Consider the following 18,004-nt stretch of genomic DNA (forward strand, 5'->3'; position numbering starts at 1 on the left):
GCATGCTGCTGACTAATGATTTGCATGCTGATGGTTAGTACAGAGCAGCTGTTAGGTAGCTGGGCTTTAATTGTAATGGTGATGTTCTGTGTGCAACCTTGAAAAGACAAAACTCTTATCCAACTGCTTCTGTTCTGATGACATATTTAAAGGAACAGATATTTGTCAAAAGAGATACAGTAATGAGTATTTGCATGTTGTTATCCTGTGTCCAGTGCAAATAATGGGGTAAATCTTAACCGTGAAAACAGGTTAAGGCAATTCAGTTTAAGATGCACCATCAATTTCCATGATTCATCTGAGAAGCAGTAATTCTGTGTAACTTGTTCTCTTTTGTTTCTGTCCAAGTCAGGTAAGTGTTGAAACCCTTTAATGGAACAATGCCTTTAAAAAATAAAAAATAAAAAGCATACATGCACACAAATAAAACAGACATTTTTTATGATGGCAGTTTAGCCTGCTCTCTGAAAAACTGTTGGTGTTGCAGCGATTGTCTTAGAAGCATTGCCTTCATGTCTTACTTGTGAGATATTCCTTAACAAAATGAAGAATTATTGTTTGATTTGCTTGCACATTAATATATTTGCCCTGGAGAAAGATAATCTTAGACTCAAATGTAGCAGTCTTTTACAAATTCCGAAATATTCCTGCCAGGAGGTTTTGACTTTACTCTTACTAGAAACCATGTGCGTTCTGCATACAAAGATGTCTGAAGTCTCAGTGTAGATAACTGTAGGTAGAAGGTCCTTGATTTAAACACCTGATTGTGGAAATGATATACTCTACTAGGGAATTGCTACAGCAAGGTTAGTATATTAAAACTGTGTTTACTCATTTAAATGCAGTTTAATGAGAGCAAGTGTAGAGTCCTGCACCTGGGAAGGAACAACCGGACATATCAGTACAGGCTGGAGGATAACCTGCTGGAGAGGAACTCTGAGGAGAAGGACCTGGGGGTCCTGGTGGACGACAGGTTGGCCATGAGCCAGCAGTGTGCCCTGGTGGCCAAGAGGGCCAGTGGGATCCTGGCATGCATTAAAAGGAGCGTGGCCAGCAGGTCAAGGGAGGTGATCCTCCCCCTCTACTCTGCCCTGGTCAGGCCTCACCTGGAGCACTGTGTCCAGTTCTGGGCTCCCCGGTACAAAAAAGACAGGGATCTCCTGGAAAGAGTCCAGCGGAGGGCCACAAAGATGATACGGGGCCTGGAGCATCTTCCCTATGAGGAAAGGCTGAGAGACCTGGGTCTGTTCAGCCTGGAGAAAAGACTGAGAGGGGATCTCATCAATGTTTATAAATATCTGAGGTGTGGGAGACAGAGGGATTTGGCCAACCTCTTTTGAGTGGTTTGTGGGGACAGGACAAGGGGTAATGGCCACGAGATAGAGCACAGGAAGTTCTGCACCAACATGTGAAAGAACTTCTTCACGGTGAGGGTGACGGAGCACTGGAACAGGCTGCCCAGGGAGGTTGTGGAGTCTCCTTCTCTGGAGATATTCAAGGCCTGTCTGGACACCTACCTGGACAGCCTGCTCTAGGGAACCTGCTTTGGCAGGGGGGTTGGACCCGATGATCTCTCGAGGTCCTTTCCAACCCCTACAATTCTGTGATTCTGTGATTATATCGAGAAACTTTTGACGTGTTAGCTAATTTGTTTTACAGTATTTGATTGTCTTAAAAATATTATCGAGGAAAAAGTATGAAAGCACAACCTAAAATCTAAACTGGACAACAAGACTTCAGGAACTCAGTGCACTTTGTAGTGTGTTACAAGCTTAGGGGAGTTGTGGAGCGAGAGAAGAGCAGCTCTCTGAGGTGCTGGGTGGCAGTTTCACAAGGTGCAGGTATGCTTCACGAGGTGCAGGTATACCCTTGATTGTTTTTTCGGAGGTTTTAAAACCTGTTTGCCATCTCCTAGTCATGGAGAGAGAAAGATCCAGCTCCCTGATTTTTCTTTGTTCTTCGTCCAATTTGCCTGTAAGAGCACCAAGGCGCTAAGCACAAAATGGGCTCCAGGAGAAACAATGATTTATCATTTCGTGGTGTCCAAAAAAGAAAGAAACGAGCAGTCAAACATGGGGCTGTGTGGGCTGCTGCTTAGAGCTCATGGTTGTTTCCCGGAGGTTCCTTCCTCTTGCCCTGGCTGCCATGACCAGGGGCCCCTCCTGGGAGCTGGGCACGGGCCAGTGCAGGCGTCTCTCAGCTGTGCCCCCGGGGCCAGCAGTGCGGCCGTGCCCCCTCTCTGGGACATCCCAGGGTTTAAGCAGCTCGTCCCTCCTCACCCCTCTGCCGGAAGGAGGAACAGCAAGATTCCCTGGGGGATTTAGCTGGGGATGGCAGGTTGAGTGCAGTCGTGCCAAGGTTAAGCGGGCTGGCACAACTGAAAGCACAACTTGCTGGCGGGTAGATGGCACCAAATGATTTACATCTGAGGAAAGAAGCCAAAGGATTTTCTTTTTCTACCAACCCACGATGCCTTCAGAGGAGTCTGTGTTCCCTGGCATGGAAAGTTCTGTAACTTCCCAAACATACCACGTGCATTCTCTTCTATATATATTTGCAGCTTGCATTTTCTGTTAGCGGTTATGATCCAATGCAGCTACAGCACGAGATAATAAACCTTTCGTGTACAACCTCCATCCCTGTCAAACAAGGAGTTCATACTTCAAGTTTTTCAATATTCCTTTGTTTTTCCCAGTGAAGCTTAATTTTCCCAAGTTTTTAAAAGCAATATTTACAGTGTTTGAAACATCTGTACTGAGAATTGTAACTTTTTTCACCATCAGTTTAATTAGAGCATGTGTGGTAAGGGTATTTATGCTTTTCCACTCCTGAGTGGTCATTTCAGTTGTGTATATTTGGATGTAACTTGTGTTTTGTCAAGTTATATTCTTTAATAAAACAGGCACATACCCCTACTATCTTTATCTTTCTACCTCAAACGTATTGTATTTAACTTCCAGAATATTGAAGAAAATCCAGTCTGAATCTTGTGTTCTGTTTTCATTTTAAGCTTCGCTATGTTACATATAAATGTCATGTTGTTAACTGAATGAAACAGCTGCTTTCTGCAATGATATCCTACGGAGTTCATCTTCCATGGAAAATAATCTGTTTTCTCATTGTGTAAAACATCATGAAAATGATAATTGTTTATAAAAGGAGAAAGAGGGGCCAGTCCCTTACAAAAAAGTTCTTGAAACATATCGTCAATTAAAAAACAATGTTTTGAGTGGTTCTCTTTAAAAACAAAGAAAGATGTTACAGGCTTGAAAGGGTTCTTATGTTCCAAAAAAACAAACATGTTAAGATGACATGCATGAATTGGTTGCTGAGAATATGGAAAGGGGACTCTGAATACATGTCTGGGGCTTGGATATGTCTGATCAAATCTAGCTTTTTATCCCTGACAGTAATGCCATATAACTGGAAAAAAAAAGTTTTTCATGCTCTGTTTGTTTTTAGTTCTGCTTATATATAAATTAAAAATTATTTTCCCCTTAGAAGTATTTTTTTTTTTTTTTAGCTTTTCAGAGGTGAAACTGGAATGTAAGTTGAACTAAGTAATTTGAATTACGCTAATAATCTGCATTTTCAGTGCAGATGGTATTGCAGGTTGGTAGGGTATTGCTTTAAGCTGAGGTACTTCACCGCTGATAGGGCAGTTCAGAACACGCAAGACTTCCTTAAAGCTAGTGTTTAATTGTATTTGTGTTGCTTGCAGTTTGTACTAACAAATTATAAGCCAGTCCTTTCACAGTGTTATCTGTAAGGAACTACAGGCTAAGGCAATCTTTACATTAGAAATCAGAAAGAGCTGCATGGAGATCATTCTGCAGGAAGTTCTGATGAGGCTAAACGTTGTGCTAACTGCCTAGGTAGGGTATATAAAGGGGTGGATGTACCCTGCACCAAAATACACTTCTCTGGGAAGAAGCAGACCATGAATACTTTTTCAGAAGGAAACAAGCTCTTGTTGAGTTGGAGATGATTTTCTTGTGTGTGGTGGTATTGTTTTTTGTTTGCTGCTTCTTGTTGGCTTGCTTTGTTTGTTTGTTTGAAGGCAACTGGGGGTTAATTTTTGTATTGAACTGAAGTTAGGCTCCCATTCCTTGGAGGAAATGGCCCTTCCTTTTCACATTTTGTCCTGCCCCCAACCACAGGGCTTTTATCACAACCTAAATGAGAGGGTGTGTCTGTACTGTTTAACTAATCACACTGACATGAAAATAATTGCAGCTTCATTCATGGTGCTCCTTCCACAAGCAGATCCTGGGCTAAGTTATTACAAGCTGTAGTGCAAAGAAATGAAGGTAATGCTACTTGTTCAAAACAGTGGGAAAAATAATTGTTCATACATCTGTCAGAAACAATAACTTCTATACAAAATCCTTATCCAAAACAGAAATAATTGGAGGAAATAGTAATGTGTTTAAGTAAAACACTAATGCAGTCATCAGAGCATGAATTTTAGGCAGTAGACAAATTACTTCTTATATTATTGTTGAAATAACATATTGTTGGCCTCTGTTCTTCAGTTCCATGTTTGTAACTGCATTCTGTCTTCAGAAGTGCATGGTTTCGTACGTGAGTTTGCTGCAGTAATGGCCACCTTACTGCACTGTAGCAGCTGAGGCATGTGCTAGCATTCCTTCCTCTCAACTGTCCTGTGGTTGCAGCATGGAAACAGACCGGTTACATCTAACCACCTCGCTGATTTGCTTTTTGTGTATGTCACCACCCCCTGTTTTTTTTTATTTTTTTTTAAACTTTGGAGTTCGAATCACACTTCATGTACAAACGTAACTCCCAGGGAGGTGAAATTCTGGTGGGTATTTTGCACTACACAGAACAGCAAAACTTAGCCTACAAGTAGTATTGTGTTTGCACATGCCATAATTTATTTTGTTACTCTAATGTGGTTTGTTGCAAAAGCCAAAAAGTACATATCTCATGTTTATTTCATGTGAAATTCTGTCCAGTGACAGAGGGGTTATAATATTTCTGGTCAATTGCTTTTGGTTGTTGGAGGAGGGTTTGTTTTCCCTTTTGCCACAAAAGAAACAGGTTTTAGTGTTGGGGACTTAAGTCCCACTTACTGCTGAAACCTGTGTGCAAGGCCTTGCACGTTACTGCTTTTCTTCAAGATGACACCTGAAGTTTTAACAATTATACTATTGATGAATGTGAATTACTCAAACATCCTTATTAATTTACTCTAATTATGCCTAGAGGATTTTCTCAGTAGTTTGTCCCATTACTTAGGATTATTCACTTTAATGTAACTCTTAATCAAAGCATACTGAATCCCATGGCCTGCTCAGGGCTGGCTCAAGCATATCAGTTCTCAGAACATTGAAGTTGTTCATTTTAATAAATGTTTCTGGTTTGGTTTTGTTTTGTTCCAAATTCAACACTGATTTGCGTTAGAATAGGAGCAAAGGAGGTAGTATGTTAGCTTTTCCATTCCTTATCTTCAGCAGCAGGTATTTTCCATCACTTTTCCCTGGGCTAAGGCACACCCTTGATTTCCATTGAAAAGAATGGATGCTGGAAGAGGTGAGATTTTTAGACCCTCATTTTTGTCAGCACTTATTTTAATATACAGGTCACATAAAAGGTGGAAACATTTTTTTAAAATAAAAACCAGCAAAAACCTTTAAGGGTATTTTAATTGTAAACCCATGTGGTATTGTGGCTTTTTTTTGTTTGTTTAGTTGTTAATTTAGGAGGGAGGATTAATTTGCTTCCAGATCTCAGTTCAGTACCTTTTGAAATTGAAAACCTCACCTTGGTCTTTCTACTTTTCTTCCTACAGCAGTCACGCAGTTCTGAAAGATTTTTATCAGGAAATACAGCAGCAGGAATTGGAACCACATTGCTCTGTTGCTTTGGAAACAACTAACAGAGGAGAAGTTTTCACAGCTTCACGTGAAACGCCTATAGACAACGGTTTTCTGCCCATATACTGAGCTTCATTTCAGGGAGTTGTACATTCTTGGGCAAACTTCTTGCTTTTCCTGTTAGCTTGAGGGGAGACAGTCATTGGGTATTCTAATTCAGTAAAGCTTGCCATACTGCTGTGTTAGCAGAGGTAACGTCTGCAGCGGTTTGCTGTAACAGAGTAGGGCTCATTATGTATAGTAGGAGCAGGCAGAGTTTGTGTAGCAACAGCTCTGGCAGCCAATCGCCGGAGATGTTAGATAAAGTGGAAGCGTTCGTAGCACTTCCTCTGCTTTTATTTTTAATATGTTCTTTCCTGATCCCCCTCCTCCACTGCAGGCATAAGGTGGCAACCTAAAGCTCTCACTGTTTTGTACAATATAACTTGGTTATTAGAAACAATTGCAAGTTATACCAAGCCTTTTTTCTTTAATCATCTTGTTTTGACCCATGCCTGCCATGAAAAGGTTCTGTGTTTTGTTTGCCTCTCTGTAAAGCCCTTTGCAGTGCCAGCTGTGTGGTTTAGCTAAGTAAAATGTCTGAGTTTCTGTGTACACATTTTTGAAGAGGACTTAGGAGACAGAGAACAAATCTTATTAGCATCTACTGCAGTGTCCCAATATCTGTTTTGATTAACAAGACTACAGTAAAGAGAGCACTGGAAGCTGCTTCATACAGCAGAACATAACTCATACTGGATCATAGGCTGCTGACTCATAAACGGTTAACTCTGGTATTAGTGAGTTTCCTTTAATGAGCTGGAGGGGGTTGGATAGCTAACGCAGATGATACTGGCAAGTAGCCTTGCGCTGTAAGGAAATGAGAGAGGTTAAGAATTAAAGCAAGTTAAAAAATCTAGTGCTGAGGAATTGAACTCTATTCCCGCCTTCCAGGTGTTTAAGACAGCTGAATGCGCTGGATAATAAGAGAGTAAGAGGATTTTTGAACCTTCTCAATCTACCACTCTGTTTTGGAACAGAGGAAAAATGGTCTTTTACTTAAATGGAGTTTTCATCTGCTTGGGCAAGCTGATAATTGTTTGCCTCTCCTTCCGTCTCCGGCCCAGTCATCAGAATAGTTTGATGAAGTCGGATTATCTTGGTAGCAAGCAGTGTTTTTACTTCGGTAACAAAGTCCAACCTGTAATAACAGCAGCTGGGCTTCAGGGAAGATACACATGGTACCTCCTGTTGTTACACACGGAGACCCTGTGTGCTGCTGAGTAACATGACCTGCTGTTTTTGACAAGTCCCTGAATTCAGCCTTATGATATTTCATATCTCACAGTCTTGTTAGCATTTGTTTTTAAAATGCTGTCTTACCCAGAGACAAAGAAACAGTAGCCAGTTGCTCAGCTTTCAAGCTTAGAGATAGCTGAGGGCATTGATCTGTGATCACACAACATCTGGGAAACTAGAAGTTCCCTTTCCAAAGACTAGTCCCAGTGAAGGTGTTTCCAGTGCTTATCAGAAGAAAAGTAGAATGTTTATTTTCTGTTTTAATGGTCACTATTAAATCTCTTATTTATTCACTTGTTTTTCTTAAGAATATGGGGAGGACCACAGGTAGGAGTGGAAAATGAGATTAAAAGCAAATAACTATTTTGCAAATAACCAAAAGAAACTTCTGAAGATGAAGGTGGTGTTTTGTAGACAGCCCATAGGACATGAAATGTGTTGTTTGATTGCTCTTACTGTTTAGTTTCCACTTTTGGGTCTTTTGTGGAGATGCTAGACAACCCGGCTGTACCCCAGAGAAAAGTATTGTACATTTTAGACACATTTGGTGTTTTGAGGGTTACTGTCTTTTGCTAGTGACTGAGAGGTGGCTGTATGACTAGAAGGGGAAGAGAACAGAGTGGGAAGCCTGTTTTCCTAGTATCTTATTATTTGCCCTACTTCACTAAACACAGAAGGAAGGCTCGCTGCTATTCTACCAGTTACCCTTTATCTGACTAGAAAATAATGTTGAGTTTGGTTCCCATACGTCACTGGTTTCTCCACATGTGGACTCTAAACCAGAATGCATGTGTCTACCAGGTTTTGCAGGCTACTGGAGTAAGTTGCCTGAGGCCTAGGCAGTAGTTGTAGAAGAAAGAAAGGTATGGGAACCCATGCTGATTCTTTCCAACAGAAAATTGACATTAACTGAAGTAATCTTACTGATTCATGGGTAATCTCTTAGTGATATAGGATAATAGCAAGAGAGTGGAAGCTGGTAAATCAAACCAGTGTACGCAGTAAGCTTCCCATAAGCTTTGGAAGATGATGTTTTTGATGCATTTGTTTCCATTAACCTCTTTCTTTTCCATGCTTTACAGTTTAGCAGATGCTCTTTAATTATTTCATTCCTGCCTCTAATCTGTATTTGAATCAGTGTAATGAATTTTCACTGCTCAGTTGTTCACCTCAATTAAAGGATGTGAATTTACCACCACAGAGCCAAGTTTCAACAAGCTGCAGCAATTAGGTAAGTGGAGGTTTGTTAGCCATCTGAAAACGTCTTACCTGTGTTTCAGTGTAAGCCTTAGAAAGGGTGCATATTATTGCTGTATGCCGTTTTTTGTCAGACGAAAATTAGGAGGCCATTCAATCTAGTCTGTTTTGCATCATGATTTTGTTGTCCTATGGTTCCATGATTTTATATTATAGGAGGTTCATTAATTCACATTATAATTATTCCCTTTAAAAAATATCTTGCCTTTCATGAAGATAACTTCTATTTCCCATCTATACTGACAAACCTAAGTAGTAGGAAACCACTAATCAAACTTTAATGCAATGGGTTTGCAGACTTATTAAGCTCAACCCATTTTTTTCACTTTGAGGGTGTTGTTTCGTTTGTCTGAGACCAAAAGATAGAAAATGTTGCTTTTCTTATTTTAGCCGAAAGCCAGAGATTCCTCTGAAATCCAGGTTTCAAAACCTGGGCCTCTAGAGAGAATGCCACGCCTCGAAGGGACAATTAACATTTTTTGTTGTTGTTCCAAACAGTGATAAGACAATTAGTTACTTTGGTAAAGTGCTTGCCACAAGACTTTGCCCATACACTTCGAATAAATAAATATAAAAGACCAAATTTTACTTTGACGTCTGAGCACACACTGAGGACATTCACCCCCAGTGCAAACTGCTGAGCACTTAGTTCTTCAGCAGATCAAACCACATATTTGCACGCTTAGATTTTCCCCAAGTATATGCAAGTCTAAGCACTTGTTTCTGGGCACTCTAGCCTACCTGTTAAGAAGAGAAATGGAATATTGCTCAAAACAGTCTTTTCTTTATTATGCAAACCCTTTGCATATGCTTAAACTTGTGGTTTCTGGTTTCATGGTTAGAGATGTTTAGCTAATAGTTAGTCAAGTGTAGGGTGTCGCTGTGTTTTGCTCTTTCCTGGCAGCACAGCTGAGACAGCTGCAGAGAAACAAATTCAGAGTCAGGTTCTGTTCACCACTTAGTCCCTTCACAATTGCGATGACGAGCTTTGTAAAATAGCTAAGGGAGTCCTGAGCAATCAGTACCTACTGGCACCTAAAGGTTTAGTTAGAGAACCATTTTTTTTATTCCATTCCAGGAACTTAAACAGACAAGAGAAATGGCTATACAGCTTTAGGTGTCATCTGACTGCTAAAAGCATTTTATCAAAGCAATAAAATTTAGGTACCCATGTGTGCGGAGCGAAATGATGTCTGTCCTTGTTTCTGTCACGTATAAGATTTTTTTCGGGGGGGAGGAGGGGGGGTGAGGGGGTTAGGGAGGTGGGCGGCACTTCTTACGCTTTCCTGCATGGGCGGTTCCCTTGGTTCAGGTGTCCACATAGCGGACATACCTCCAAATCTAATATGAGTTTACAATGTTTTCTTGCAGGATTCTCCCCTTGAAGTAGTATTTGCCGCTGGTGATGCAGTGCCTGCTTTACAGTAGTTCTTAAAAATATGATCAGTCATACTAGACATCCATTATGCAATATCTTCCCCTGCATGCAGTTGAGGGCTATTTATAATAGCTTGATTTTTGCATGCAACTCTGACAGTAATGGGGTATAAAATGCTACAGCTTTTTTAAATTCCTTATTTTAGGTTAGCTTTCATCCCTGCTATTAATGCAAGTAACAAGCTGCAGTCATAGTGGGAGAAAGACCAGAGGTGGCAGAGAAGCCACTGATTTGAATATCTTCCTCACGAGGCTCTCAGATGAAGTTGTTTTCTCTCTGAAATACTAGTCAAAGATGTATGTGTGCAGTCCTAGTTCTCGTCTAGCCCACTTTTAGAACAAGTAGAAAAAACTTAAATTGGAAGGAAAAAAAAAAAGCTGTAGCCTTTCCAAGAAAGATTTTTTTCTAAGCATAAGCAAAGCTGAATTTGACATTCTGTAGTTTCTTGAAGGCAGCTGTGGGTTTGGATTTTTCTAGGTTAACAGCGTATCTGTTTTCTGTTGTAGATTCATGCAGCTTTTCTTGTTTAGACATCTTCTGCACACACTCCTCTCATGTTTGATTTGTAATACCTACATAAGCAAACTGACTGATAAATTATGATCCCTTTATGTCTTGATGTAAAAAATGGTGGATGCTTGGATGCTGCCATATTCCATAATATAACTGGGAATGCGCCAGGATCTAAGTACGCATGGTGTGTTTTGTACTGTCGACACAAGGGGAGATAGCAGTGCATAAGAAACAAGATCATATGGTGCAGACACTTTTTCATTTTAAATGAAATTTATGGGATTGACAATTAACCTTCATCTATTTTTTTTTGTCTGTCAGATTATAGCTGCTGGTTGCAGTGTGGAAGTGTTTAATGGAATAGCCTTATTCACCTTTGACAAAGGTCATGTTGATACCACGAAATTAATGGTATGTATTGAAAAGAGAGTTGAACAGTGAGTTTACTCAACATGTGGGTACCTACTAAATGTGTCAGAATATTTAAAAATAAAATTTAAAAAAAAAAGACAAGGATTACTAGTTTCTGCAGGCTAAAAAAACATGCCTGCTTATATAACCGTATTTGTTATGCTCTGGGGGATAAACTACTTTAAAAAAAAATGTATCTTCTACATTGGAGTAGTGCTTTAAACTTAATTTTAAAGATGAAAGTTTTTGTTTTGTAGAAGAGAAGATGTAATAAAGATAGATTGTGATGAAACAATATCTAAAGCTCCTAAATTAATCACAACTGTAACTTAACAACAAAAGCTTTGTAAATATGATTATTTCCACCTTCCCCAACCTCAGTCTGGAGGAGATGCAATGTGTGATCTGCTATGCAGCAGTGGTGGAAACAGCAGCTCACCTTCCTGACAGGGTGGCACCACCATTGTCATTTTGGTGTTTGTAGTGCAATGCTAATAGGCTCTAAGGGTGGGTGGGATCTTCTGTTAAATTCCAGTCCCGTAGTAGGCAGGATAATTGATGCCTGGAAACTCCAGCCTTGTTTTGATAGGCTGCTTTAAGGGTCTATTTTATGTTCTTGTTCTAGTAAATAGTTAACTGAAACTGCAGCTGCTTTTAAGGAGTCAGTTACTGTTTTTGATTCCTGAAATTATGATCTCTGTATTTGCTCCTGTCCTGCTATCTTTGCAACCGTGGTGAATCCATTAAAGGAAACTTTCAAGCATGCCATTCTTATTTATAAACCTTTGCAATCTGGGGAACAACTGAATTGATACTGTCAGGTAGCGTTTGATACATCTTGCAGTTAAAGTGACAGATACTTTGTGGGTTTTCTTTTTCCTTTTCTTCTAGATTTTGTGGTTTACTTTGGAGAACAACAGCATTTTAATTTATCTTATAGATATAGAAGATAATTTTGTAGTGATAACAGATAAGCAAAACAAGATCTTCACCTTTGGTCTTGAGAGAGAAGTAAAATGGCAAAAAATAAATAAAAATAATAATTGTATCCTTATAAAGCAATTTGATTCCCTCCCTACCCCTCCCAACACCTTTGAACTTCTTACTCTTCATAAATAGCTTTCCAACATGCAATTCATAGTTATTAATAGTTACAGTTCTTATGTCATTTCAAAAGCACTCTGTACCTAACAGGCATGAGCCTGAAATTCTTTTGTTCTGAGCCGAAATGAAAGTCTTAGTGCATGACAGGGGGAAGTAAATTAAACAATTGTTATAGGGCTATTTTTAGGTTCAGTAACTGCACCAGGCACTGTTGTTTGATGCTTCTGATTTATTTATTATTTCTGCTTTAAAAATTTCAAGGGAAGAACTGTCAGATGTGCATGTTAGACTAAAAGGTGTTTCAGGTCTACACTGAATATGAGTGTGAGGCTAGTTCACACCTGTCTCCTTTGGGGACTTCAGTTGGTTATGTCTATTGTGCTTTGTGTTTATTCAGTTATTTGGTATTAATATTTTTTGTTATTGTTGTTTGTTTTGAGAATTAAAGCATAGAGGTGCCAATAATAAGGCAGTGCCTTTACCCTGCATACTACGTCTTGCAGTGATGTCCTTGCATTGCTCTCTAGCTTCTAGTGCCTGTAAATAGTGGCTGCAAATCAGTGTTGCACCTTTGGCAGCAGGGGTAATTTTTCAGGATACAAATTGAAATTAGTTGTCCTGCAGGCTGTTAGGGGACTTTGTACTTAGCTGCCCTTCCTGATTTTTTTTTTTTTAACTCTTCCGTTTTTTCTCTTGTTTGTAGTCTTTACTGTTAAGCAAAAAATGGCATGTTTTATATTAGTATCATTTCATATGGTTCAGTTCTAGACAAGAATTATTAGGGTCATCTCGTCCGTACTCTGCAGTCTTAGGTCCATGATATCTGTCTAATGCTGCAGCTTTTCTTAATACCAGAGCAGAAAGTGAAACGTTTCTTCTAGAAGCAGGGAAGGCATCAGCCTTCACCTCTTAAAAGACAATGTGAAGTTCACCATTTCATTCAGTTATCACAGGTACAAGTAAACTGTTTCATACTTCTCGCCATTTAAGTTTGGCTTGATATGAGACAGGACTCAAAGGCAATTTGCTGACTGTCCTCTATCCTAAGTCAGGATGGCAAGCTGCTGCCAATAGCCTCAGTGACTGACAACAAATTGGGAGAGAAATGAAAATGATACGATTCTTTTTTTATGAGCAAGCTATTCTGTTACACGTTCTCATTGAAGTAGTAATCTGAAACAAGAAAGGTTTTTTTATTGTTTCAGAAATAAATGGACTAACTTCTGCCCAGCTGAACTTGATCAGAATTTAAATGGCATTTAAGAGGCATTGGCATTTAGAATGGGTCAAAAATATTTAAAGAGGATAATTCCTCCTACACAGATTTATACAAATACTGTCATAATACCTTTCAGAGTCCCAGCTCTCTTCTGCAGTATGCGGAAGCTTTAAAATATCCTTCCTTTAAAAAAGCCTTCAGCTGAAATGTTCATTAGACACTTATTTCAGATGATTTTAAGGATTCTTTGGAATAACAATTGTTCTAGATCTGGCTCTCTGAACAGACCAAACAACCATCGTCCCTCAGAAATGGTATCTAAAGCCCTAGACGGTAAAATACAGTATTTGTTGATATGTTGGCTTTTTTGCTGCTCATAAAATATAAAATAAAAATTAAATATCTGACATGCTAGAAATGTCTCATTTCAGCTGAATTGGGTTACGAGGTAAATCTTCAGTTGTATCCTCCTCTGCACTGTGCGTCTTCGTACTTTTTCTTTTGGTTGCAAATAAACAACAGAAATGAACTAAGCTGAGGACTTGCTGATGATAAAAGGGAGTATGTTTTATGCTCCTTTTATGCTGCTTGTGCTAGGCATAGAGCTCATCCGTCTGCATGATCAGCAAGCTAGTCTCAATCTCCTAATCCAGAAGCAAAAGTGGTTTTAGTTAATAGATAGCTTCCAGATATTTGCAAATGTTTTTTGCTTTTTTTTTTTTTTAATGTATGCTACTCTATGTATGCTGTGCAAATAGAAGGAGCTGTGCAAATCTGAGTGTTCTTCTGGCATCTTCCCTGCTTCCTTCCTTAAGGCCCCCTGCCAGTGTATGAGAGCAGTTTGCTTTGTGTTGTTCCAAGCAGGGTAAGAAGGCAGTGGTTGTACTTAGCCAGAAGCAACTTCTTATGGAGATGAACAGTGTGTTACTGCTAAGAGAACTAGGATATCATCTTTGATTTCGTCTTATACGTCACATATCTGGCTACACTGATATATTCCATGAATTTTTTATTCACTTTGTCACACTATCTTTGTGGTACATCTCTATTTTTCTTTCAAGTATTTGGAAATCTACGTTGAATAATTTGTATTAGGAAGCATACAAGTTAAAAGTAATGTTAAGCTTTCCAAGGTATGATAGTAAGTTAATTTTGATTACTTGCCTTCATTTAATTGTTCTTGTATGGATTCTGATCTTTTGCAGTTTATTTTGCTCTCATCTCATCTTTGTAATTCAAAGAAATACAATTTTGGTAATATTTGGGTTGCCAGTAAATTCTATGATATTGCAGTGTTTAAAAGTTGAGTGTGTGTGTATAAAATCGTACTTTTCTGTGGTGATTGCTGAAGTCTATTATGATGGCAATTGTTTTACATGTTAAAGCTTGTAAGAGAAAATGCTTTTACTTGTCAAATAGCTTAAAAAAATAAAAACCAGTGTATTTTCTTATTAGCTGGAGAGCAAATGGTAAGAAACAAACACACACACCTCCGCCCCATGAAATTTAGGAAGTACTCTGGTGTGCAAAGTCAGTGCTCTTTATTCAGAAGAGAGCTTATGTAAATAGAAATCGATTGAAGTGCTGTGTTTTTGGAAGTTTTACCTCCAATGTTACTAAATACGTGTTGCTCTTAAAAGAGAATGTAGGCTGCTTCATGATTTATATAGTGTTCGTTGATCATGACTAGGGGTAATTGTGAGGCTGAAATTCCAGCCTATGGAAGAATCTGGGCAGTACATGTACTGTGTGATGCAATCCTTAGCAATGGGCCTAACATAACAGCTGCTGTGTGTTTGCACCAGATTAATTCTGAGCCAGTAAACCTTCCCGGCATGAGGAACACCGAGCTGCACGGCATGGGCATACCCAGGTGGGTTTGTAGGGGCTGGATGACCTGCAGCAGCACCAGCCCTGAGGTGAAGCTAAATCAGCTCTCGAGCTGATTCTGTTCTGCGGCAGTTTGTTGTGTATGTACTGACTGCCTCCAGGTGCAAGAGGACAGTGAAGTAACGTTGGAGCTGGCTCCTGACTGGAGCAGCTTGGATCTCTCAGCTGTGTTGTATAGTGTTTCAGAGCACAAGCTACCCACAGGTGTTCAGGTGTACCCAGAGGCTTCTGTTGGGAGCACTTTTTGATGGGAGTAGATTAATTCCTGCTTAACAATAAACCCTGAAAAATGAGGAGGAGTAGATGCTTGCAAAGTTCATTGATTTCTCTGAGGCAATTCACTGTTGCTTTCATGTTACTGTTGTTATCTTTAGTTAAAGAATTCCATCTTCATTTCCTACCTACAAAAAAGATTAAGTATTTACAACAGAAATACACAAAAATTACAGCATTTTAACCTGCTGTAGTTCTTTGTCACTTATGGCCCATCAGATTATTTTTTTTTAAACAGACTGCTGAAGTATTTTTTGTCACAGGCTTAAATTAACATTTTATGCTTCTTTTTTAATTCAGTTATTTTTAATCCTCAAAATTGGGATGGTTGAGTGGTCGAGCAACAGTGGTGTTATTCAAATTAAAAGTTCCTTAGATACTTGTACTTGTCAGGAGATGTTTGCTTCCTCCTGACTTGCAGATTCTCCTCATCCTCTCACTGTTGGTAACTGTTCTCTTCTGCAAGGCACCCACAAGGTGCTCCAAGCAAAATGAGCTAGATAAGCTTAGTAGTTTAAGTTGGTGATCCAAGCTACCTTGTCTGAATTTTCACCCGAGTGATAAGATAGTGCTCACATGAAGTAGTCTGCTGACTCTGCAGTGGAGGTGGTAATTGCCTGGCAGGGGAGCAGATGGCAAATTCAGGTGGTTAGTCATCTTCAAGCTCATTGTAAGTTTGTTTAAAAAAATAAAAAATAAATCCACTTGCTTTAGAGTTTTTATTATGAGGGCTATTCTTGCATCTTGTTTTACGGTATTTTTAGTACCAGTCTTTTTTTACCTAGCTAAAGCATGTATTGTCATCTACCTGGACTTCTGCGAGGCCTTTGACGTGGTCCCACATGACATCCTGGTCTCCGAATTGGAGAGAGATGGATTTGATGGGTGGACCATACAGTGGATAAGGAGTTGGCTTGAAGGTGGCACCCAGAGAGTGGTGGTCAGTGGCTCTGTGTCCAAGTGGAGGCCGGTGACAAGTGGTGTACCTCAGGAGTGGGTCCTCAAACTGGTGCTGTTTAATATCTTTATCAATGACATAAACATTGGGATCAAGTGCACTCTCAGCATGTTTGCAGATGACACCAAGCTGAGTGGTGCAGTCGATACACCAGAAGGAAGGGATGCCATCCAAAGGGACCTGGACAGGCTGGAGAAGTTGGCCCATGTGAACCTAATGAGGTTCAACAAGTCTAAGTATAGGGTTCTGCACCTGAGCTGGGGCAATCACAGACATGAGTACAGACTGGGAGAAGAACTCATTGAGAGCAGCCCTGCAGAGAAGGACTTTGGGGTTCTGGTGGATGAAAAGCTCGGCATGAGCCAGCAGTGTGTGCTTGCAGCCCAGAAGGGCAACTGCATCCTGGGCTACATCAAAAGGAGGGACCAGCAGGGGAGAGAGGTGATTGTCCCCCTCTGATCAGCCCTCGGGAGGCCCCACTTGGAGTACTTCATCCAGGTCTGGAGCCCCCAGCACAAGAAGGATGTGGGGCTGTTAGAGCGGGTCCAGGGGAGGGACACAAAGATGATCAAGGGGCTGGAGCGCTCTCCTAGGTAGAAAGGCTGAGAGAGCTGGGGCTGTTCAGCCTGGAGAAGAGAAAGCTCCAGGGGGACCTCATTGCAGCCTTTCAGTACTTGAAGGGGACGTATGAAGAAGATGGAGAGCAACTGTTTTCTCAAACAGACGTTGACAGGACAAGGGGGAATGGTTTTAAACTAAAAGAGGGGAGGTTTAGATTAGAGGTTAGGAGGAAATTCTTCACTCAGAGGGTGGTGAGGCACTGGAACAGGCTGCCCAGAGAGGTTGTGGATGCCCCATCCCTGGAGGTGTTCAGGACCAGGTTAGATGAGGCCCTGAGCAACCTGATCTAGTGGGTGGCATCCCTGCCTATAGCAGGGGGTTGGAACTAGGTGACCTTTGAGGTGCTTTCCAACCCAAGCCATTCTATGATTCTGTGTATTGTGGATGTCTAACCCAGGGTATGTGCTTACCAATGCTTGTTCTAACCATCACTTAGAATAGTTTGGGTTAGAAGGGACCTTAAAGCCCATCTAATTCCAACCCCTGCCATAGCTAGGGACACCTTCCACCAGAACAGGTTGCCCAAAACCCCATCCAGCCTGGCCTTAAACACTTCCAGGGATGGGGCATCCACAGGTTCTCTGGGTAGCCTGTTCCAGTGCCTCATCACCATCAGAGTAAAAAATTTATTCCCAATACATAATCTAAATCTATGCTTTTTTAGTTTAAAGCCATTACTCCTTGTCCTATCACTACAGTCCCTGACAGAGTCCGTCTCCTGTTTGAACAGATTAGTCTCTGTTCACTGGAGGTGGTGGGACTGAGCAGGACTTACTTTCAGGTTTTGTGAAGAATTGAATTTCTGGGAAGATAAAGATTTTTGTCTTGACAACTGGGACAGTGAGGCGTACAACTCAGGAGAATCTTTGAAGTCTGGATGTTTAAACTGACTTTAGCTTACCACAAATTTTTAGTCTCTGTCCTGGTCATCATCATTTCTTTTTTTCTGTTTTCTATTTTTCCCTTTAAGAAAGGAGAACTGGGAGATAACTGTACCTGAACTGCAGTTTGTAATTTGAGGTTCTACAGTACAAGAGAAGATCTTTGCTCCTTCTGCCTCAGAAAGGAATGAAGCACGTTCAGGTACATATGTCGTCACTGATTGCTTGTACAATTTACATAACATTTTTCAAGCAGAGATT

General features: G+C 40.3%; 1 protein-coding gene across 16 annotated transcripts in view; it reads left to right on the top strand.

The window, feature by feature from the left end:
* NOL8 (nucleolar protein 8) overlaps positions 1-18,004 on the top strand; it is a 51,222-nt gene that overhangs the window by 20,670 nt on the left and 12,548 nt on the right. For 8 of the 16 annotated variants that reach the window (XM_080606602.1, XM_080606603.1, XM_080606600.1 and 5 more), the window contains 4 exons: positions 846-4,726; positions 5,478-8,409; positions 10,708-10,797; positions 17,833-17,945. In XM_080606602.1, the coding sequence (XP_080462728.1) occupies positions 846-1,340 (495 nt within the window). In that variant the 3' untranslated portion in view covers positions 1,341-4,726; positions 5,478-8,409; positions 10,708-10,797; positions 17,833-17,945. Of the gene's footprint in view, positions 1-845; positions 4,826-5,477; positions 8,410-10,707; positions 10,798-11,688; positions 14,994-17,832; positions 17,946-18,004 lie in introns of all 16 variants that reach the window. The other 8 variants (XM_080606614.1, XM_080606616.1, XM_080606610.1 and 5 more) reach the window with 7 other exon arrangements.

Source organism: Anser brachyrhynchus, assembly GCF_964034855.1.
Source record: "Anser brachyrhynchus genome assembly, chromosome: 10".
NCBI lineage: Eukaryota > Metazoa > Chordata > Aves > Anseriformes > Anatidae > Anser > Anser brachyrhynchus.